Raw genomic sequence first — 24,371 nt, forward strand, 5'->3', positions numbered from 1 at the left:
TATCTACTTGTCAGAAGGCACAAGCTGGGGGCCTGCGAAGGACTGGGTGAATAGGCAGGTGCTGGGTCAGCGCGGCTCTGTCAGGAAGCCCATCGCACGCTGAGAGAACTGTGGGAAACATGTCAGCACACCTTTCCCTACAACCACGGCCACTGGCATCAACCCTCCACCGTTTTCCATGATTCCATCCCTTTAAACTCTCAGTATAACTGGTAAGTAAAGACTTCTATTAAGTGTGGCTGGTAAGTACCAGGCACTAAGCTCCACTTTCTCCTGAGACTCCACTGAAATGACAGGAAAAGATTTTCTAAGGGGAGGGGATGTAAACACTCAGGGAAGAAAGGGAACAAGGAGTAAAAATAAACTAAGCCATAATTTCTCATCCTAGGAGGTCCACAGTAATAGTCAGAACTAAAAAGTCCAGAAATAGCTGTGCAGTTGCTATTCAGCGATATGGAGGAAATGCCAGAATAATCTTCTAAAAGAACTGAAAATAGCTGCTCTGGTGAGCAGAATCCCAAGGAAAGGGAGCCGAGGACTATGGGTTTTTAAACAGCTTCAACATTCAGTACAGAAACTTTCACCACGTGCCCGCATTTTCAGCCCCACCCCAGGCTGTGCCCAATGCCTAGTTCTGGATCCTCTGGCTCAATGCCTGGCTCCCAAACTACAGCTCTGCTCTCGCATCGGAGAACATGACGGAGAGCAGGTGATGGAGTATTTCCCGGACTCTGAGGAGTGGGGATGAAGGGGTCCAAACACACCTCATGCGGCCCTTCAGCCCCACCCCCCTCTCCCACCCCCTCTGCAGTACCTGATGCCTCCACACGCTGAGGCTTTCCAGGGTTAAAGCTTATAAAAATGAAAAACAAAACTGAACCAAGAACAAATCTGCATGCACAGCATATTAACAATGATGACAATGGCGGTATATGTCAAAGACTGAAAGTGAACTCCCAGAATGAAACGACTGTGCGAACCACTGTGAGAGCGATTCCTTTGTAGCATTTCATGTTTCTCCATTAAAATAATGCTAACTGAGTCGTCGAGCTTTTGGGTTTTTTTTAAAGTTCACTCAAACTCTGTCAGTCAGGGACCCCCATCAAGTAAGTGGTCACTGAGCACAGCCCGTTCCCAGGGCCGCCTACCCATCCGCCCCGGTGAGAGGAAGCCCGGGCCGGCCCACTCTTACCTGCACGCCGCCTCCTCGCACCAGTCTTTATCTCGGTGTTTACGTTCATGCCAAGGAATGATCGCCAAGGAGTCACCGCTATAACTTAAATTAAAAAACAACACGTAAGAACTTCAATGACACGTTACCACAATGACTGGCTACACAAGATTCCTGCTTATGGCATGTTACGTGGTGCGTGATACGTATTCGATACAATGGAAATGGAGATACCAAATCGCAGATCTCTCTTCTATCATAAAGTGGTTCAACAAGAAAAGAAGAACTCAAAACAAAAACATCCGACAAGGAGAAACCAAGATGGCGGCATAGGTAAACACCGGAGTTTGCTGCCTCGAACAACCACTTCAAAAATACAACTAAAAGACAGAACGGACATCACCCAGAACCACAGGAAGGCTGGCTGAGGAGAGACTCTACAACTAGAAGGAAAAACAACAGCATTACGAGGAATGGAGGAGGCGCAGTGTGGAAAATTTAAAGGTACGGTGGTGCGGCGGTGCGTGCGCAAAGCGGGCTGGTGACTGAGGGCGCGGTTGTCGTTTTCAATCCGGAGGGAGCCTCAGACTCTGGGCTACAGATTCGGGCGAGTCTCTAGGGACCCAGACTCAAACGGGAGAAGCGGGACTGTCTGGCTACGGTCCCTCCGAGGTTTGCAGTGGCTGTGGGGACAGAGAGGCAGAGCCCCTGGAGACGGACTGAGAGCAGCCATAGCTGCTCCCTCCCCCCGCCCTGTTGAGCCCGCCCCGCCCAGGCCCTGCGCAGAGCCATTTGCCGATCGCCTCAGGCAAAGGCTGGACTAGCGCCTCCCCAGAGGACTGAAGTTTTCCACACAGCTGATTCCTATAGCCAGTCGGCCTTGTGGTCAAATCTCTCTAGTGTTAACTACAACAATTAAGGCTTGGCTAGAACAAGACTGCGCACAAAGACCACAAGGGGGTGCACCAAGAAAGCATAAAAGATGCGGAGACAAAAAAACATGTCAGAAATGGAGGATATGGAGCTAAGAATCGCAATTTTGAGGGTTTGCTATAAACTTGAGCAGAGCCCCACAAAAACTAATGAGACCCTCGATGCTACGATAAAGAAATTAGAAAGTAAGCATACACGGACTGAAATAAAGAATATTATACCCAATAGCAGACCAGAGGAGCACAAGAATCAAATCAAAGATTTGACAAAAAACACCCAACTGGAAAAGCAAAATGAAAAAAGAATCCGAAAGTGTGAAGATAGTGTAAGGAGCCTCTGGGACAGTTTCAAGCGTACCAACATCAGAATAATAGGGGTGCCAGAAGATGAAAGACAGCAAGATATTGAAAACCTATTTCAAGAAATAATGGCAGAAAACTTCCCCCACCTGGTGAAAGAAATGGACTTACAGGTCCAAGAAGCGCAGAGAACCCCAAACAAAAGGAATCCAAAGAGGACCACACCAAGACACATCATAATTAAAATGCCAAGAGCAAAAGACAAAGAGAGAATCTTAAAAGCAGCAAGAGAAAGAGACTCAATTACCTACAAGGGAATACCCATACGACTGTCAGCTGATTTCTCAACAGAAACTTTGCAGGCCAGAAGGGAATGGCAAGAAATATTCAAAGTGCTGAATACCAAGAACCTACAACCAAGATTACTTTATCCAGCAAAGCTATCATTCAGAATTGAAGGTCAGATAAAGAGCTTCACAGACAAGGAAAAGCTAAAGGAGTTCATCACCACTAAACCAGTATTATACGAAATACTGAAAGGTATCCTTTAAGAAGAGGAAGAAGAAAAAGGTAAAGATACAAATTGTGAACAACAAACATGCATCTATCAACAAGTGAATCTAAGAATCAAGTGAATAAATAATCTGAGGTACAGAATGAACTGGTGATTATAATGAATCAGGGACATAGAAAGGGAATGGACTGACTATTCTTGGGGGGGGGAAGGGGAATGGGAGATTCGGGAAGAGACTGGACAAAAATCGTGCACCTATGGATGAAGACAGTGGGTGGGGAGTGAGGGCGGAGGGTGGGGCGGGAACTGGAAGGAGGGGAGTTATGGGGGGGGGAGAGGAACAAATGTAATCTGAACAATAAAAATTTAATAAAAAAAAAAGAAAAAAAAAAAACATCCGACAAGGACACAGACAATAGTTCGGTGAAGGCCTGGGATGGGGAGGGAGAGGGGTAGACAGGGACAAAGAGGGGGTAATGGGGGGCATCTGTAATACTGCCAACAATAAAAAACAAATAAAATTAAAAACAACTTTTGGCAAGGAACTAAACGATGGTAAGGGTATGTGTTCGTTCACATTAAGACACTTATCAGGAGCCCATATTTTATGTTCTTAATAGCAACATGAATGGTCCCTTGCCCTCAAAAATTACCTAACTTCTTGTGATCATGAGAAGGAACTACTAGCTACAAGTACATGTATAGAGCACTGCAAATGTGGCTACTGATACTAAAAAAGAGAATTTTCATTTTAATTAATTTTAATGTGACTAATGGCTACCATATTGGACAGCATAGATATAGATAGGAAATAGCAAGAGTAAAGAAATGATTTTGCAGATTAAAAATATCATTAAAAGCGAACAGGAGAATCTAAAGAGGCAAAGGCCTGATGGGATAATGAGCACATAATACTGCGTATATAGATGATGTGTGTGGAATCGTGCACCTGAAACCTGTATAATTTTGTTAACCAATATTACCAATAAAAGCAATAAAAAGAATAAGCTGTTCAAATACATTCATAATTAAAAAATAATGTAGGAGATCGAAAACCAGAGACTAAGTCAGAAAGGGAAAGTGAGGTAAAACAGATGCGCTGGAAAGCCCGAGGCCAGGCAAACAGAAGCATCTGCCTTTGATGAGCTGCGCAGCCTTCGGCACGTGGCCTTCTGAAATGAAGCCCTCCAAGCATTATCTCTAAGGTCCCTCTTAGCTCTCACAACCCAAGAATCCATGAAAACAACAGAAACATTCTGAATTAAGAAAAAACACAAAAATGCAAAATCAAATTTCAATTGCCTACTCTTATAGTTTATGAAGACATTCCCTGTCATATTTCTGAGGACCAACAATAGCATTTTCCTAAAATTGACCATAGCCCCAGAGAAAGAAATGCACTTCTGTGCATTATTAGGTTATGTTTTGTACTCGCTTGTCCTATTAGGTTGTAAGTCATGCCTTGCACAAAAAACAGTTCGTAAATGTTTGAAAATTATGTTGATGAAGAGATAGGCCTCATGTAAAAGGTGGCAAGAGACCCCCGGAGGGTTTTAGAACGGAAGGGACGCCTGGGAGTGGGCAGTGCTGGGCAGCACCCCCTGCAGTATTATTACTGGAGCAAATTACCCAAATTCTAACTTCCCCGTTAGATACGTGCAATACAAAATGCATCACACAATATTTTAAAAACACAGTATTTTACCCATTTTTTTAGCTAGCATGTAATGCCCTAACTTTGTACCAGATATATTTTTAAGGCACTTGAGTTCAGATTTTTAAATTTCTGAAGCACACAGGTGATTATTTACAATGAATGTCACCAAATGAAAAACTATTTCGTTTTCTTCCTTGTCAATAACGATTTTATCACAGACCACTGAAATGAAAAGTAAAAAAGAACATTTGGATCCAGTGACGGCAATGTTCACTCTTCCAACATGAGAATAAATTACAGCAATGAATTGAGGAAGTTGGAAAATTCTAATTAATGCAGATATGGTTCCACAAGCTACACAAAATGCTTTCTAAAAGAATTTTAGAAAAATGTATCACAAGTTGAGATTTGTAGTTTCTATATGAAGTATACATTAGATACAAGGGTTATTAATAAAATGATTAGTAATGGCCTGGAACCCTCAGCAAAAATAATATGTACTTGGTATCTAAAAACTAGAAAGTTGTAAAACTTTGTTAAGCTTCACTGAACAGAAATGGGTAAGAAAACACACCCATTTTTATCAGAACACGTATTAAAAACAAGTTCCGAGCAGAGGCCTACTCCGAAAGGCAGGCCTGAAGAGTCCTGGGTTAATATAAAGTGGTTCTGCTGCACTTTCAAGGAACACAGCACAACTGAATGTTTCTAAATGTGCTGATCACCACCGATAATAGTGCTAGCAGTTGATCAGTGATGATCAGCAACAGTAATAATCTTTAACATTCACTGATCTGTCACTATGTGTCAGACAGGATAAAATGGTTTTAACATATAATACCTCACTTAGTCCTACTAATCTAATGTAGTAGATAATATTACCTTCTTGATATTATTATGAGAAAACCTGAGGCCTAGCTTAACTTGCTCCTCCTCGTAAAGCTAATAAATGACAGAGCTGGGCTTTAAACAGGATCAGAGCCGGGCCCAGAGCTTGCACTTTGAGCTAGCACGCTCTCCTGCCTCTAGAAGGGACACGGGACTATCATCTGGCCCCGAACACATTTCCATCCCCATTCCCAGCATCCTCTGCTTCATACATAGGAGCCACCAGGTTTGATTTGTGAATAAGGACCATTTACATGCATATTGAAAGGATATATTTAAAGTAAGATATAAAGCTAATCTCAACAAACACCAGTATGTTGGTTACTAGTCAAATGAAACTACTACCAAATATGGCTGGACCTTATTTTTCATCATCAATGGTTATTTAAAAAAAAAAATCTCCCTGCTCTTTCATTTTCTTACAGGATGGCTATAAAGCAAATTATTTTAGAACCCACGTTAGGAGTTTAAAGTAAAAACATCTTTGTTTTGTCTATTGCCACATCCTCAGCAAAACAGTACCTGGCACTTAGCAGACTCTAAACTAACATGTGTCAACTGAATTAGTTGACAGCATAACAGATTTCTTTAGTGATCTCATGAGTATCACAAAAATTCAAAACTGAATAGAGCGACGAAAGGGGACAGTTTGTTCATAAGAAAAAGACATGTCAGGAGGTGTTATGCCCAGATTTCAAGATTCCCAAGAGCCCACCAGGGAGCCAGCCAGTCCGATGCAAAAGCAAAGAGTCCTTTATTTCAAGCTAGCTCGAGCTCCCCGTCCACCACACTCACCGACACAACGGCAAGCCAAGTGGCCGAGAGAGCGAAGCCTGATGGGACCAGGAGTTTTATAGGGGGGTGGAGTAAGGGCGGGAGAGGGGACTGTGGGCCCCGCTGATTGGCCAGGCGCGAGTCGGTGTCTCATTACACAGGATGTGGTCATAGTGATGGCGTGCACTTCCCTTGATTATAGAAATCCTGGGTGTGGCTAGCAGAGGCTTCTTTGGGGAAGAAGCCTTTGCCGAGCACATGGCCCTGCCCAAAAATGGAGGACCCAGGGTAAGATGGAGGGCGCAGTCCCCGCCCCTTCACTGAGAATGCGGGGAAGGGCGGGGGCCTCGTGTCCGCAGGTTTGAGATCTCGCCCTTTCAGAAGTACATTTACACGAGACCTGCAGATATGAGAATGAGAACAAGAATGCTTTCCTAATTTAGATTACTAAACTGAAGGAAGGGCAATCTATACTAGTAATGGCATACAATCTACATAGTTAAACATGTCATTATGCTTCGGTGGGGAGAGATACTTCAGAATATACATTCCTCTAAATGTCACAATTATTTTGAATTTTACGTTTCAAAATAATTGGTTAGTGCTCTCATTACCTTCTAAAAACACACACCCAAATTTTAGCTACTTATTCTTTCATACGGTAGGCAGAATGATAGAATGCTTAATAAAATGCAGAGAAAACCTTTTCATTAATTCTGTTCACAACAAAAATACTAGTCATGTAAATTTATCACTAGGTGGGTTATGTGAAATTGGGGTTCAAAACAAAACCTAGAAAACATACTGCTTCATTCTAAAGATTGTACAAAGCTTGGTTAGTTGCAAACCTTAAACTTGGAATCTGAAATTCTATAAACATTTACATAGTTTAGTTCATCTTTTTTTCTGTTGTTTTTCCTTTGCTTGGGAAGTCTTAAAATTTAAATGCATCATCCCCATTTAAAAAGGAAAGTACACAGTAAACTTAAATTATTTCTTCACAAAACAATGACTGCTTTAGCTCTGAACCCTGTTACCCTGTTCATTGTTTTATTCCAAACAATAAACTTTGCTGGTTTCATTTGAAGGTAACATTTACCTGTCAGCAGGAAAAGAATGAATATAACAAGTTCTGTTATGTTCAACTATTCTTGCACCAATTATTTCTCACACTAAATATAAGTTTTTTTATTTCAAAGAAACATTATCAAGAATAAATATACAAAAGTTCTTTTACTCATATTCTATGCCTTGGAAACAAAAGGCTAAATAATGAGTTACTACTAATTGCCCCTTTCAGGTACCGGTTTTAAGATGTGGAGATATATTTATTCCTATTATTAGCATAGAAGAAAATGTTCTGGTAAATAAAGGACAAAAAAATAATGATTTGGGCCTACACTGTTGTTACCATCACTGAACAAATCTCACTCAATGGAAAACCAATTAAAAAGTTAGTTATCACTCAGAGCCAAGATGGAAAAACCATCTGAAGGCATTATTTAGAGTTCTCTTCTGGACCAATGGAACTCAATTTAATTAATAAATTACTTAGAAAATAGAGCAGAGACTAATAAGACATCCTGGACTAACCAGCATCCTCAGATGTTCGCCATGTGTACAGAGAGGCAAGAGTGAAAATACACCCCTCGAGGACCTGGACCCCTCAAACTTCCCACAAATCCTATTTACAATGACAAATTCGCAGGTAAGTAAACTGCATGAGCTCAAAACTCATCACTGACTTTCTGAATGAACAATTTCACAATCAGTGGGAACAGATCCACTGACATTTTCATTCTAAAATTGGGACCCTCAAAAATAACAACAACAAAACTCTTAAGAACCAGAAGAAGACTTAATGAACACGTGAAACTTCATCTGAACAACAAATGACAAATATAAAATCTCAGGTGCCTGATCCCAGGAACAGGGCGCTGCCCCAGACGAGAAACCAAGCCATCGGTGGCATCATGGAGGACGAGTCCCTGGTATAATTTTGTATTTTGTTTACTCATCAGTCCTTTGCAAGACTGAATACACTCCACACTAAAAGGTATTTATAGCATGCCATTCCCACCAAATGTACCAAGAACTGCTGCTGCTGCTGCTGCTGCTGCTGCTGCTGCTGCTGCTGTAGATGTGTCCTCTCTGACCTTCACCTCTGCAACTGTGCCAGAGGATATGGCCCCGAGATTAGGTTGTCACCACAACACCGATACAACTTCCCATTTCACACCGAAACAAACTGAAGTGCAGAGAAGCTAAGTGACTTCCCCAGAGTAACCCAGCCGGGAGGGACCAGGACCAAGACATACACCTGTTTCTGATGGAAGCCTTTGCTCTCCCAGGGGACCACACTATCACGTCTGCACATCAAATATGGCAGGATCGTGTTGTGATCCCAACGTTTATGTGCACCACAGATTTTCTCCCCAAAGTTGCTGTATGTAGATAGTATGTAAACTTTTAGGATTAAAAAATGGGTACACGTCGAGGTCAAAACATTTCTTAAGCTAATGCATGTGCTTTGTCTACAAAATATGAATTTGATTCTTAATAGCACTTTACTTATTATAAATACAATATTTACACAGGCGTGCCCATATCAGAAATTGGGAAAGTGTCTCTCGGGGTTATTTATATGTTAATTAAACATAGCGTGATAAAAAGATTCACTGCAGTTATAGGCAAGTATTTACATATTAATGAAATCTTGACTGGAAAAGATATAGTGTGATCAAAAAGAATTATAGGGACTATTTCCAGAGGGAGTTCAACCATTCAGAAGATATTATAATCTTCCTCAGAATCACATGTTCTCAAATTATTGGTCAAGATATTTAAATTTTGGAAGAAAATATATAATGAAAGAAAAATCTTATCTCTATGAAAATAGTACCATGTGGAATCACTAGATAATGCTGAACCTAATAACAACTGTTAGGAGAATAAAATTCAGAAACTATAAACTGTATTAAGCCACAGTAAAACATTTGACAGTAGTTATATACACACTAACACAATAATGTAATTAAAATTATTTTTAAATAATTCATTAACTCTGAACATATTTCACTAATGCCTCTTAAAGCAGGATGATAATGCCTTTTCTGCTTCTCTCATAAACATGCGATGAGAATTATATGTAAAACATAAAACTTGTAAATTTTTAAAACCTGTTCCATACTCAATCATGAAATGTTTGTGGAATGAAACAGGAAAAGAATTAATCAGTACAACCTCATTTCCTTAGCACTTTTTAGGGTATCAAATGCATAACAAATATCAGTATCAACATACTTTCTAAGCCCCATAAAAATTACTCTGAAATAATTTTGTTTGTACCTTCTTAATCAAAGAAATTGCCTTAAATCCTAATTTTGTTGCTTTAAATAAACAGAAAGACAAAAGCTAATTGAGTCAAGATCTAACATGCCCACAGTGCCAGGAGACATGCCAATCAATTATCCCACTGCCAGCCCAGACCCTAAGCCCAGACGAAAGAGGCTATTAGGCCTTTCTTTCCTGATCCAAACACCAGGTTATTCTTGGATCAGAAACTGCCGACACAGCCCATTCCGTAAAGTACTCTCTGTATTCCTCTCTATTAACAGTCATCGTGAAGGCCAAATGCTTATTCCAAGACTAAAATACAAACCAATTTATTGTTCTTTGCTCAGAGCAGCTCAGAAATAAACTGCACATATGGGAATTGAATTCTGATTAGGTAACTAATCAACTTTTCCATTTTAAAGGGAAAAGGAACATTTTTATGTTTCCTGTGAGAACCAAAAAGTGAATGCAATGCCCCAATCTTTCCATAACATTTAACAATCGAGGCTACAGTTGTGGTGATATTTCATCACAACAACAAAATTATGGTGGGAATAGAAATGCCCAATAAAAACTGCCTTTTAAAAATTTCAGGGAAGAAAAAAAAATCTTTATGAACAGCACTAGGCTACATAAAACATAAGTAAAAAGAGATTCGTATTGTTTATTGGAAATCGTCTGCACTAATTCATTTTCCACTAACAAATTACTAGTAATTGGGAATATGTTTTGGACTCTGTGACTAAACAATATGATTTAGGTGAGGACTAAGTAGATGGAACAACTTCACATTAAATATTTACTCAGACTCTTACCTATTCAAACCTCCAAACATCAGAAACACACTCAACCTCCAAGATGTAGAACACACCTTGCCTCTTACTCACTGACCTTTGTTGTAACAGGAAGTAATCTCTCCCATTTCTGACCCTCTCTATATTCCTCCTAGGAGACACATTTTAATTTTATGGTATCATATCTACACCTACCCTGTCTGATTTTCCCTACTAGATTCTAATTTATCTGTGGACAGGGACCATATCTGACTCATTTTGTATCCACCTATTTCCTGTAACAGAATGTCTCTATATGGCATGTAAGTATTCCCTACATTTTTATTAAATAACACAAAATTTTCTATGATTCATTCATCTTCTATAAAGTGTTCCTTCAAGAAAATAAACTCATAATAAAGCAATTTAGAAATGCTTTAAGTTTTAAATCAGTTCACATGTACTCATCGTTAGTTATAAATTTCACCAAAAAGAAGTTGAAATTCAAAATCAACATCTGCTTTGCAAGAAACACTGCTATGTTTCTTATGGGAGAAAAATTTCTACAATATCCTTAAAACTAGGAAACTAAGGCAAGAGTAATTGACTCTGGTACTGTCGTCTACTGTCTTTCAAGGATAAAAAGAAAAAGATCAACCAAACAATAATTTACTTTCTGAACTGTGAGCTGCCTAGGGTCAAATTTGACTTCAATGAAAAAGATGGTTCAAATTATTTAATCGCTGAAATGTAAAATATCAAAACATCAATTTGAAACTGAAAATGGTAAAAAGTAAACTCCTACTACTGTTCAGTTGTGAAGAACAAGAGTAATGTCATCTGACCTTTTTAAAGGTAAATTCTTTATTGGTGATTTAAGTAATACGGTAAATCAATTTCACCTAAATCAGATTTATCCTACTGGGAATTTTAATAAAGTGCATATTGATATTTTGCTTTTATGACAAATTTTATGCTGTTATAGTAACAGAAAAAGTCTCCAGATTCTGGCTATTCAAATCCAAGACTTAGAAAACAAGGTATTAGGAGAGATGTCAGAAGTTCCCTTCAGTTTATCATCAAAAGATGAAGAGGAGGTTCTCCCTAAGGCATCGGGCAATCATGGTGAAGTAACCTCCCATCTTGAACTAGAATTTAGCTGCACCGCTTATTTTATTAGGAAATCCTTCTGCAGCAAAAAGAGAACCATGGCCCACAGCTGGAAGCCACTCTAAATCTTCCCAGTAGCAATGTTAATTTCACTAAGAGGGTATCATGCTTTGAGAACATTATGTTACATCAGTGGTTCTCAACCTTGGCTGCACATCAGAATCAATCACCTGGGAATCTTTTTAAAATCCTGATTTCTGGGCCTCATCCTCTGGAAATTCTGTTTCTTTGTTACTAATGTGGCCACACCCCGTAACAAATTGTTCCCTGCCCTCTCCTGTAGCTCTCTGCCTCCTGTAGGACATGTTGTCACTCTGTTGGGGTGGGGCCACAACATTAGTAACAAAGAAACAGAATTTCCGGAGGATGAGGCCCAGAAATTAGGATTTTAAAGAAGATTCCCAGGTGATTCTAATGTGCAGCCAAGGTTGAGAACCACTGTGTTACGTGAACTAAGCCAGCCACAAAAACAGAAATACTGTATAGACAAATTCACAGAGACAGAAAGTGCAGAAAGTCGTCAGGGGCTGAGTGAAGGAGAATTGGGGAGTTAACTGTTTGCTGGGGACCATTGTTTCACAAGATAAAAAGAGCTTTGAAAACTGGTTGCACAACAATGTGAATGTACGTGCACATGATAATGGTTAATATGGGTAAATTCTGTTATGTGCATTTTACAATTTTAAAACATTTAAATAAAAGAAAAGTGTATCATGGCCAAATGATCCTAATGGTCCCTTATGCTTAACACAGAATCAAAAATATATAGAGCCAAAAATATGATTTACAAGTGCACGAAAGTTACACATACATCCCATGTGACAGGGTGGCAGGGGAACATGACCAGGGTACCACTTGCTTGCGGTCTGAAACCATCCTTTCCCGACTGCTTCAGAGAGCTTGCTTTCAACTGCATCTTACTGCCTTTGCCACACCAACCCCCTGTTTTCCAAATCTCTTCACATGACGATCATTTGTTCATTCAACAGTTATTACGCATCATTGCGTCAGTATATTCATAGCACTTTATTAAGAGATATATGTGAGTCTGGCCATAAAGTAAATAAATAATGCCGCAGGATCCTAGCAACCTCTGAAAACAGAAACACATCCTCCAAATTCGTTACCCATAGGGCTTCTAAGCTTTGGGTGAGTGGCAACGACTTATCAGTGAGAAGAAAGGGATATAAAACATATTCTCCCGCCGGCACTGCCCAATGAAAAACGGTAACGAGGAAGTTCCCGGAGACCCTGGGTTTTCCGTTGCATCAGCATTGGGGCAGAGTGCACAAAAGGGACAGAGGCTAAGAAAAGCAGGGCGATTCTGGGTTGGCAAGGGAATGAAACGCCACGCCGGGGACAAACACAGGAGTTAGGGTGTGCAGTCACAGGGAGGTCTCTCATGTGATTGATGACTGCTTCCAAGGCTGTTCTAATGAAGGCAGGTGGGAGTGTTGTTCATGCTCCAGGACAAAGCAGTTTCTGAATATGGGACCGGGTGTAACTGACATAAGATCACAGTGACATGCCACATGATCTCCATAGTTGGTGACCTAACGTTTTTCACTGAGCCACTTTTTATGTTTACCCTTCACGATGTGTCACATAAATGGCGGTGGAACTAAAGGTAGAGAATGATTAGAAGTCAACAAATAATTCATATAAGCACAAATTCAGACAGGAAAATGGAAACACCTCAAGCGTCTCCATGGCTCACACAAGCACAGTCCATCTGCATGTCCCAGCATGCTTTTCAGATCAAACTTTCAGTCATCCATCAAGCAGTCTCAGCTTAGATATGCTCAAGCAAACAAGCCACCAAGTTACTATAGTAACAGCTTTTCTGGGAGGATGAAGAGAATGAGGTGTTCTGGATATTCTATTTCTATCAACAGTTTTGCAACTTATACTATAAAATATTTAAATATTGCAATATCTCAAAACACGCTAAATACAATTCAATCTTTCTGTGTTGATTCTGGAGAAAATCCAAGAATATAAATATGGGTATCAATGTTCATTGTCTAGTAAATATATGTCAACGGATTTCTGACTGACAGACATTAAAAGACAGTTTATTTCCATATGTTAAAAAGTAAGTGAAAGGAAGTCTGAATGCAAGGTTCTATCCTGATCGGACACTGAAACAGAAAAAGTATCACTAGAGAAGCGGGTTAAACCCAGATAAATATGTCGTTCAGTCAATATTATTGTATAGTCAACTTGGCAATAATGTTTTGAAAATGCTGATGTTTCAATAAATTGATACCCTGGGGAACAATTAGAGCATGACACAAATGTCGTGTTTGCTAGTGCACAATTTCATCCACAGGAACAGGAGGTGAACACAGAAAACTGCTCTCACCTGGGCCGTGCCACGTCAGATCACGGTGCAGACACCCACCAGCGACCTCAGTTCCGGGAGTAAGTGAGCCCCCCCCCCTCCCCGTCCACATCTGTTACACACAGCTCCCAGTCAGATTGCTAATCGCACTCTCCCTCCACTTCCCAGGAACACATGAGCTGCAACTCTTCAGACACCCATGCCCACAAGCCAAGTCTTTTTCAGGTCTTACTCAAGGTCAAGTGCCATATTTTTGTACTTACGTGTTTTTCACCATTTAATGTGTAAAACTACGGGACAGCTTTTATTAGGTTCCTAACTTCGTTAAACTGCACAAAGTTTTTGAATGCTGGGCCCTAACCCTATTTTCCCCATAAACCCTGTGGTTTTCATTGCACAATTCTGCATAGTGCAGTGATTTTTAGGAATGCATATGTCACATTATATTTGGAGCAGACTATTCCAGCAATAATTTCTTAGTTTTGATAAATGTGCTATGGTTATGTAAGAAAGAGCAAGCTAGAGGAAGGGTGCACATGAAGTCTCTGTATTATCTTTGCAACTTTTCTGTAACTATAGAATTATTCCAATTAAAAGTTTAAAATAATAAGTATGTGTCGTATGTAAGTATACTAGTATGAGGCCATGGTCTCAAGCATGAAATTCTGCATTGATAATAACTGCTAACACTTAAAGTAGCCCTTACGTGGTGCCAAGCACTGTTCTCAGTATTTTATATACATTAACTCATTAATCATTCTCACAACACTATGAAGTAAGTGCTGTAAGCACCAATGGACAGATGAGAAGACTGAGGCAGAGTTAAAATTTACCCAACATGGTAAATGCATCTATCAACGTGGCTCTAGTGTCAGTGCTCTCACCCTATGCCATACTCTTTCACAGGCAACTGTTTAAATGTAACCTTTTAAACTAGATCAGGGGTCCTCAAACTTTTTAAACAGGGGGCCAGTTCACTGTCCCTCAGACCTTTGGAGGGCCGGACTATAGTTTAAAAAAAAACTATGAACAAATTCCTATGCACACTGCACATATCTTATTTTGAAGTAAAAAAACAAAACGGGAACAAATACAATATTTGTATTTGCATGTGGCCCACGGGCCGTAGTTTGAGGACCCCTGAACTAGATACTTTCATCATTCCGGAAACGTTTTACAATGGAAAAGGAGGCATAAATGAAAACTCTAAATAATCCTTCTAAAGTGTGCTATAATACTTGAAACTAATATTATATTGAATGTCAACTGTAATTGAAAAAGAAAAAATAAAATGTGCTATAAACATCAAAAATACCAAAAGTCAAAAAAATATATTTCTTTTGGTTTACAAAAAGATTTGTTATCACAAATTATGGGAGCTAATAAAGATGGTAAAAATGTCACCTTTATACTTAAAAACTAAAGCAGTCACCTGGAGTATAAAGTGTCAATGTTTTATGGCAGTGACAAACTAAGACAGTAGCTAATAAAAAGATGTATCATCTATGACAGAAAATGTAATTCCAAAGTTTTACAAAACTCCGTCATATTCCATCAATGTCAAATACACATGATGATTTAAAAGTGACAATATAAAACACAAAATAACACATACCATGGAAGTTTCCCAGCAATCATAATCCTGAAATTTTGTTGGAATGAAAATTGGTAAGTCAAATTGTGTTTAAATGCCAAGGCAAAAGTTCTGCCAATGGGCTCTCAAAACAGACTAGTTAAAAGGTCAACTTGTTGGCACAACTTACTATTGCTTTCCAAAATATTATACAGCTTGAACTCTAAAATGTAAAACCCCGCCTGCTCCAATTCATACACACATTCATGCAAACCAACTTACACCAGTCCACACGTTCATTCAAAACCACTCTGAGTTCCTGCTTTGTACCAAGCACTCCTCTAGACACGAAGGCTGTATTAGTGAACAAGATACAAAGTCCTATCCTCATGGAATTTATGCTCATTCATTCATTTTTTCACCCATCCAACAAGCAGTTAGAGTGCCTACAAGGTGCCAGACACTATGCTAAGTGCAGAGGGTAAGGACGGAAACAAAACATAAAATTCCCTTTCCTATTGGAGCTGACATCTTAGAAAGGCAAACAATGAACAAGACAAATAAGTTAAAACTCGACCTGAAGTAGATAGTGATTAATGCTAGGAAGAAACAGAACGGGAGAGGAGGATGCAAAGTGTGGTAAATTGTAAACAGGATGGCCAAGGATGATCGGAGAAAGGGAAGAAGACAAATGGCCATATCACGTAGGTGTAAGTGCCGGGAAGCAAAGAGAACTCCCTTCGGGACATCGTTTAGTCTTTTATTCAAATGGGCACAGGATGGACCTGACCCACTTGGCAAACCTTTTCAGAGAACCCACTACCAAGCACCACCTGAGGCCCTGGGGATCCACAAATAAGGAAGCATGGTCTCTGCCTGTAAGAGTTTGTTTGGGCTTGAAGCTGAGCGTTTGTTACAGAGGGAACAAGAGGAAGGAAGGAGATATAAAAATGACTGCTGTGATACGATAGAAAAAGTGGTTACTACAAGAATGAACAAAGAATTATGAGAACACAGGGAAAGGCATGACTACGGAAGACCTCGCAGAAGAGGCGGGGCCTGAGACATAGCTGCGGTTTGGCTTTGCAGTCACGTCTACTTTGGGAGACAGGGTAGACTCAATGTGAAAGACTTTCTTGGAAAACAAAGATTAACCCAAAAACTGTCTATATTTTTTCAATGTGTTTAAAATGGACATAACTTATGGACCCAGAAGAAATCAGTCTTTTCAAAGTTTGTCTAAGCAACATATCTCAAAACAAAGATGCAAAATAACTTTATCTTCCGATTATCCTCCACTGCAATATGGTATACCTGAAATACTTGTCACATTTTAAATCAGTTTATGGAGGACCCCATAAAGAAAACATAGGGCATTCAAAGACAATGTAGCACTGCACTGTAAAACTATTTTGTGATGAAATTTCAGGTGAAAATCAAATGTTTACCTAAGCAATCATCAGGAGACAGTAACAATAAATGCATTCAAATCTAAGGAGAAATTGCCTTTAAAAGCACTTTAAGAAACAGTAGCCCTCACTCTATATTAACAATTTACAGTAGAAAAGTCCTTTCCATTCAAATGAGATTTTGTGAAGAGGAAAAAAAGAAGAAATTAATTATATTAGAAAATATTTATAAATACATATTTATAAGATACACTTACATATCACTATTCAGATCTAAAGCAAAAGTGTGGAAAACAAAAGGGCATTCCCAGCATTTTCTTTTTGTTCACTTTTATCTAACAAAAACGTAACTTTTTAGCACTATAAGTAGTGCAAAATAAGGAGCTTATAATTTATATTTTCAGAGCCTACTGGCTCTAAGTAAATATAGATTCAAATCCAGGCTGCACTTATATGAAGTGTAACATATTAATAAGCCTCTGTAAATCTCAGCTTTCTATAATAGCAGGATAATACCAACAGTGTTTGGAAACCAGATAGAAGTACGTGCCAATACACAGTAATTACTCCATAAATGTTGGTCATCATCATCGACACCTAAGCCTACAACCATGACACTGAGTTGGGGTGGCGGGGAAGGAATTAAGAAGCCAAGTGATCCCAGTTCCAATAACATGCCTGAAAGCTAGATGCTGCCAGTAGGTAAAGGGCTGTAACAATGATTTCAATCAGGTGTGTCATAATCCCTTACGGAGTTTTATAGTGGGCGAACAGATTTCCTGTCTATCAATTCACCTGTTACTAAAAACATGCAATGGGAATAAGCAAGACAGGGACTGTCCATTCATTTTAAAGATAAATCAACTCCAAGGATGCATCATGCAATTGATGACGGAACCACATGTACGGGTGGGCTGGTGCCCTGAGATGGGGGGTCTCACAGTGGCTGGATAGCCTTGCCTTCTGGCTCTGCAGTCACTGGCAAGCAAGGTGTGCTCTGCTCTCCCCTCTCCCCTGGGTCTGCTCAGGCCTGGCCTCATGGCCTACCCATCTCTGGGCTGTGCACTGAGGCAGTACCTTCTCTGTTCCTCATTCTCCAGAAGAGATGTGCTGGCCCCCAGAAGCCCCCTGGGTGGTCCCACTGGGACTAAGTGGAGCCAGTGGGCTGGAAGTCTGTCACATGTTACAACACAATCAAACAGCCTCGAACTGAGATAGGAGCATTAGTCTAAGGAACAGTAACGTGCTGCTTTGATCTCGCACTGGCCTTTTGCCTCTGGAACTTCAGAGGAGAAAGGGTTGTTGAGAGAAGCAGGCTTCAGTCGCCCTGGGCCCCTGGGCCTACTCCTAATGTGGTCAGCCCACACCTCAATTTCTGAAAGTTATAACTAAGTCAAACAGATCTCGTTATCCTGAAAACCTGCTCTTAACCAGAAAACAGTACATGCTGAGTGCACCAGTCAAATCAGGGGGCTTTCAGAAAAAGGGACGCACATGCCCATTAAGTTAAGGTGGCCCTGCTTGTGCAAAGACACAGTGTGGTTTCAGGATCATTTAAAATAAGTCAGAAATATCTTTATAATCAGAAAAAAGGTTTAAATAGGTTACATTAAAATTACTGTTCAACTTAAGGGGTTCAGCATGAAACAAAAACTGTCATAATTTAGAAAGTAGGTAAAATTCCGTTAACAATGGCACATACCAAGCTTCGGGCAGCAGAGCAGCATACTCGTAAGGGGACGTGGTCTCGGGGAAGTTGGAGAGGATGGCGAGGCGATGAGGGAGCAGGTCCGACCCGTGGTAGGTGAACAGAATCTCCAGGGCCGGTACGTTACTTTCCTGCGCAGAAGGCAAGGGCCTTTAGAAACTTTAGAAACAAAGTCTGACAACATTCAAAACCTTTTCATTGACTTTTATGCAGATCTGATGTCAATTATTGTGAAATAGTCCTGATTCTTGCTAGTCTATATCATGTTTCTCAATCTAAAGCTACAAAAACATTTATTTTTAAAAGAATGAAGAATAAAATTTTTTTAAATATGATTTCATTTTGTGTTCATTTACTAATATTACAACAAAAAAAGGAAATGTAATGGCATATGTATGCGATAACATTAACTGAATAGCTCAGAGATTTAGAAATTGTTAGTAACCACAATTGTTTTATTTATAAAAAAGCAATTACCCGCGCGTAAGTTCTTGCTGAGAGAACAATATTCTGATTTCTGAATTTCTTGAAGAATTCTGCGTCGTATCTCTGTTCGGATGCATGGGACACTCCTAGGATTTGCTGAAGGAAAACAGTGATTTAATGAAAACCCTTTTGAATACCAATGACAGGGATATATTAAAAACCTTTACGATTCTGTGCACCTAAATAAATAGGCCTGAATTAATTACACTATCAACTGTTAACTAAAGTACTACATCTGCAGTCCTGCCTTTATTTTGAAAATGGCGATGTTCATAAATGCTGTTAATATCTTAAAATCCAGAAGTAAATGAAATAGGCAATAAAAATTAAATTAATTACAGTAGGACAACTAACAGCCACCACCTGGCAAAAACAAATAAGCAACAGCCACGCCTGGCATGCATTATGAGCACCTGCACACTGAGAACTGTATGCTGCTGCAGTGAACTCGGTCACATGTGAAAGGAACCATTTAATCGTTCAACAAATGTTTACAGAGTGCCTACTATGTGCTACGGGCACTGTGACAGGCAGCAGTGATGCAACGAATAGTAAGTATATGGATCCTGCCCTCAAGTAGCTTAAAATCCAGTACGGGCCCAGCCAGCATGGCTCAGTGGTTAAGCATTGACCTTTGTACCAGGAGGTCATGGTTTAATTCCTGGTCAGAGCACATGCCTGGGTTATAAGCTCGATCCCCAGTGGGGGGCGTGCAGGAGGCAGCCGATTAATGATTCTCTTTCATCACTGATGTTTCTATCTCTCTCTCCCTCTCCCTTCCTCTCTGAAATCAATAAAAATATGCTAAGCGAAATAAGCCAGTCAAGAGAAAGATAAATATCACATGATCTCACTCATTTGTGGAATATAATGAACAACATAAACTGATGAACAGAAATAGAGCCAGAAGCATCGAACAGTCAGTCCAACCTAAGAGGGAAGGCAGGGGGGAAGGGGGTAAGAGATCAACCAATGGACACAGACAGTAGGGGGGTGAGGGCATGTGCAAGGGGGTGGGAGCGGCTGGGGGAGAGGTCAATGGTGAGAAAAGGAGACTTACATAATACTTTAAACAATAAAGAATTTAAATTTTAAAAAAGAAAGAAAAAATCTAGTATGAAGACAAACAAGCCAACAGGACCAGGCAAAGGAAAACACTCATCTGGGAGGGCAGGGAAGGCTTCCCAGAAACAGCATGAAGCAGAAACAGGAAGGAGTTAGCCAGGGCGACTGCAAGTGTAGGTCTCCCCACTATGATGTATGACTTAGGGCTCACGTCTGCCATGTTCAATGCTGACCCCAGATCCATAGCATACATAATAAATAACCGATAAGTATGTTAACTCTGAATGAATTCACTGGGAGGGGAAAGAGGGAAGAATGAGGACATGTGGAGGAGGGGAGGGAGGGAGACGTTCCCTTGGGAACATGTTGAGTTTGGGCTCACAGCACATGGAACAGGAGCTGCCCAGGAGGCAGGTGGGTACCCAGGTGAGGAGTCTGGAATGGGACATGAGTTACACATGTGATGCAGCTCCTAGTGCAGAAGCGAGTGTGATTCCAGGGAAAGTAAGCAGGATGAAATGAAAGGAGCCTGAGGACACCACCATTGAAAAGGTGCGCAGGGAAAAGGGAGTGTGGATCTGAAATGCAGGCGGAGGAGCAGACAGAAGTGGGGGGAAAGAAACTCCATGCACACTCATCCTGCTCTCTCTGTTTAGTAAATCCCCCTCACCCTCTCCTGGCTCATTCCCATTCGCATTCAAACAAACCACACTTCCTTCTTCTGTGAAAACAGCCCTTAACTCTTTCGAGGTCTCTAGCCATGACTACCTTCCCTGCTCCCCTCCTGTCAGACTCCTCGGGAGAGCAGCCCGCACCACAGGCTCCAATGCCCACTCCCCACTCCTTCCTAAATGTAGCCGCTGACAAAAATGCAAGTTAATGCAACTCCTGCCACAGCAGGAAAGGCCTCTCCAAATGTGGCCACAACCCATTCTAACCACCTCTCCTCCCCCTTCCGCTCACCCTGTCAGGAGCCACTGTTTACCTCACACCACAGGCCTCTCTGTGTCCAGCCACAGATTCTCAACAGGGAGGCCCAGCTATGCATTCCTGCTCCCTGTGTACCTAGACCAGTGGTTCTCAACCTGTGGGTCGCGACCCCTTTGGCGGTCGAACGACCCTTTCACAGGGGTCGCCTAAGACCATCCTGCATATCAGATATTTACATTACGATTCATAACAGTAGCAAAATTACAGTTATGAAGTAGCAATGAAAATAATTTTATGATTGGGGTCACAACATGAGGAACTGTATTTAAAGGGCTTGAAGGTTGAGAACCACTGACCTAGACCAATTATTTACCTTCTCTAAGCCTGTTTTCATATCCATAACATTGAGAGGCTAATAGTATCTACTCTGGGAACTGTTGGGAAACTATCTGGATTACGTACATAAGATACCAACGACAAAGGTCCTCAGCAAATGTGTGGGTATTTCTTAAGATAGTCTCTTCCCTACTGGACCCCTCAACAAATATTTACTGAGCTCCTCAACAAACCAGGCATCATTCCAAGCTGGGGACTGCAGCAAACACAAACCCCTACCTCTACGGAGCCTCCATTCTCCCGTCCCGCAGCCCCTAAACCTGCCTTCCTGTATTCAGGACTAGTTGAAACAGGACTCCTATTTCTCCCGATGTAGTGTCACCTCGGACATCTCCAGGAAAAATGTAACGTTCTTCTCCATTAGGCTCCCTCATCAACGTTTCGCACCTTCATTATCATCAGTTATTTCCTAGCTAGTGAAGGATTGTTCCTTTGTCATCTCTCAACCTCCAGCACTGGCTTAATATCTGGCACGTAGTAGGCACTTGAATAAAGTTTAAATGAGTCCATTTTCATCTCATCTATCACAGAATTAATAAAATAAGCCATGCACTATGATGAAAATGCAATGCCTATCTCTAGCACTATCTACTTATTAGCCATTATACCTGTACTAGAGGCAGGCCTGGCCGACAATCAAGGCCGATCTGCAGGGCAACCAGCGGGGTGATGGGGGGGGGGGGGGCCCTGCTGGACCGGCCTTGGGTGGCCTGGGGCCGCCTGCTGGCCGGCCCTGCCCCCTGCCACCACCGCTGGTCACCTCCCTCAGCGGGGCAACTGGCAGGGCAATGGGGCGGGGGCCGGGGGGGGGGGCGCTGGCACCCGCCTTGGCTGGCCTGGGGCCTGCGGGCTGGGGCAGCTCCTGCGTTGAGCATCTGCCCCCTGGTGATCAGTGCGCATCATAACGACTGGTTATTCCGCCGTTCGGTCTATTTGCATATTAGGCTTTTATTATATAGGAGGATATCTCCATTTCTAAGCTTTAACAGCCAAATTCAACTTTATTTATTTGTCAAAAGCTTAGTTTAATTCCCTTAAACAGTGGGTTTAACAAATACTTTAAATATCACTATTACCATGTAATAATAAATGTCCTTACTACTGTCAAACAGGAAAAAGCAATTCAATAACTAAAGAATAATGAAAAAAAGTAACTGGAACTTTTCTTTTTAAGATCTTGTCATTGGTAAAATGAGGACAATACAAGAATGATAAACTATCTTATACTGACTTCTGCAGTTCACACCATATATATATACTTATATATATATATACATATATAAATAATATATATACTTATATATATTAAGTTTATGTATTTTTATTTATTATTTATATATATTAAATATCACAGAGCCCAGACATCATTAAAATGATATGCTTTTAAAAATATGATCATCCAACATTCAAACTGGTTGTATTATAGATTAGGAAGTTTTTGTAACCTGTTCATGTGAAATGATATACCCATTGCTATGGTTTTTAATAAGCGCAGAAATAGCCCTCTTTTGTCACTAGTATTTTGTCTAAAAGCATTTCCACCATATTAGCAGGCAGGGAATCAAATGCTTTGGGATTTGCCTGCAGGCATCAGAAGGACTAAACACCTCCATTATTCTGGGGATAGGCATCACATCATTAGGTGTGACATCCTGAGTGCCTACTATGTGCCAGTCCCAAGGGTCAGTAAAGGTATGCCCACAGAGAGGAGACATACATAGGCTGAGAAAGTAACCTGCAAGTGAAGTCACACTTCCACGGTTAGAAATGTAGGAAATCCTGGGTAACCTCAGCTATGGGGGCATGTGGGAGAGCAAGCTGAGCTGGGGATGTACTGAAATGTTTCTCTCACTTTTAACAACACCTGAGCTGGCCTTACAGTACAGAGTGCCACTGAAATGCCCAACGTGGAGACCTCTGCGTGTGTGTACCTGAAGAAACAGATATGAAGTCCCTTTTTCAAGTTCAAGTGTCTAATTTTGGCCATAACTGGATCCAAGTTCAATTAACTAAGTTCAACCTACTAACAAATCATTAAAATAAAATATTCACGTTAGGATTATTAAAACATAATATATACTGAAATGTACTGGAGACAGTTGTATTCCATAAGCTTAAAATTGAAATGGAAAATGAAAGTAAGTGAAAGGACTGTAGATGCAGGGAACAGGTAGAGTGACGTGGCTAAAGCACTTCCGTTCCCTAGACTAACATCATCACTCTGGCCCTTCACACCCTTTAACTTTACCAAAACTGGCATACAAGAGAACCTGTTTCTGGACATAATGAACTTTTCCCACCTCAGTAGTTCTAAAGACCAAGAATGTCAGGTGTTAGAGCAGCCACAGCATTTGTAATGACAGACCAAGTAAACATAACTGGCTTAATTAAAACTAGCCCCTACCTCATAGGTGGCCAGCCGGTCTAAGTAGGTTAATAATTTCAGTCTACAACGGCAGAGTTCCTTCTGTTCCAGCGTTAACCTGTTTTGAATGAATAAATCAGGCCACTTAGTTACCAAAAAAGCACATTTCTCTAAGAGTTAAAATAAAAATATCTATAGTCTATTGAGCCCCCAATTCATGAAATAGCAGACAAAAGCACAAAGGTAAAATATGAAATGCTCTTGATGCAAGTTGCTGAAACCATTTAGAGCAATTATCGCCAGTAAAGGACAGAGTTAGGTGACTCATTCTTTTAGAGAAATTGCCAAAGGAGCAGTAATACACCCCTTACTCTGAAAAGTGCACTAAGCGAAGCAGTTCTCCTCTCCTCCTGCACTCCTTCTCCTTTGCATTCTGGGCGGGCTCGTCCTCAGGCAAGAGCTCCTCATAGGAGATGCCCTCGATGTCTACCTCACCAGGTAACGTGAATCTGCAGGAAAAGAAAACACACATCTATTTTGATTTTTTTTTTTAATTTCATGTAGTGAAAACCCACTCTCC

The 24,371-nt window shown here is 40.7% G+C and overlaps 1 protein-coding gene across 3 annotated transcripts in view; it reads right to left on the reverse strand.

The window, feature by feature from the left end:
• NBAS (neuroblastoma amplified sequence) overlaps positions 1–24,371 on the reverse strand; it is a 195,222-nt gene that overhangs the window by 119,854 nt on the left and 50,997 nt on the right. For all 3 annotated transcript variants that reach the window (XM_014461993.2, XM_023759896.1, XM_023759897.1), the window contains exons 18-22: positions 24,163–24,300; positions 23,831–23,909; positions 19,027–19,131; positions 18,544–18,680; positions 1,193–1,276 (exon numbers count right to left, since the gene is read on the reverse strand). In XM_014461993.2, the coding sequence (XP_014317479.1) occupies positions 1,193–1,276; positions 18,544–18,680; positions 19,027–19,131; positions 23,831–23,909; positions 24,163–24,300 (543 nt within the window). The remainder of the gene's footprint in view (positions 1–1,192; positions 1,277–18,543; positions 18,681–19,026; positions 19,132–23,830; positions 23,910–24,162; positions 24,301–24,371) is intronic.

The sequence above is a fragment of the Myotis lucifugus genome, unplaced genomic scaffold (assembly GCF_000147115.1).
Source record: "Myotis lucifugus unplaced genomic scaffold, Myoluc2.0 scaffold_165, whole genome shotgun sequence".
In the NCBI taxonomy this organism is placed as follows: domain Eukaryota; kingdom Metazoa; phylum Chordata; class Mammalia; order Chiroptera; family Vespertilionidae; genus Myotis; species Myotis lucifugus.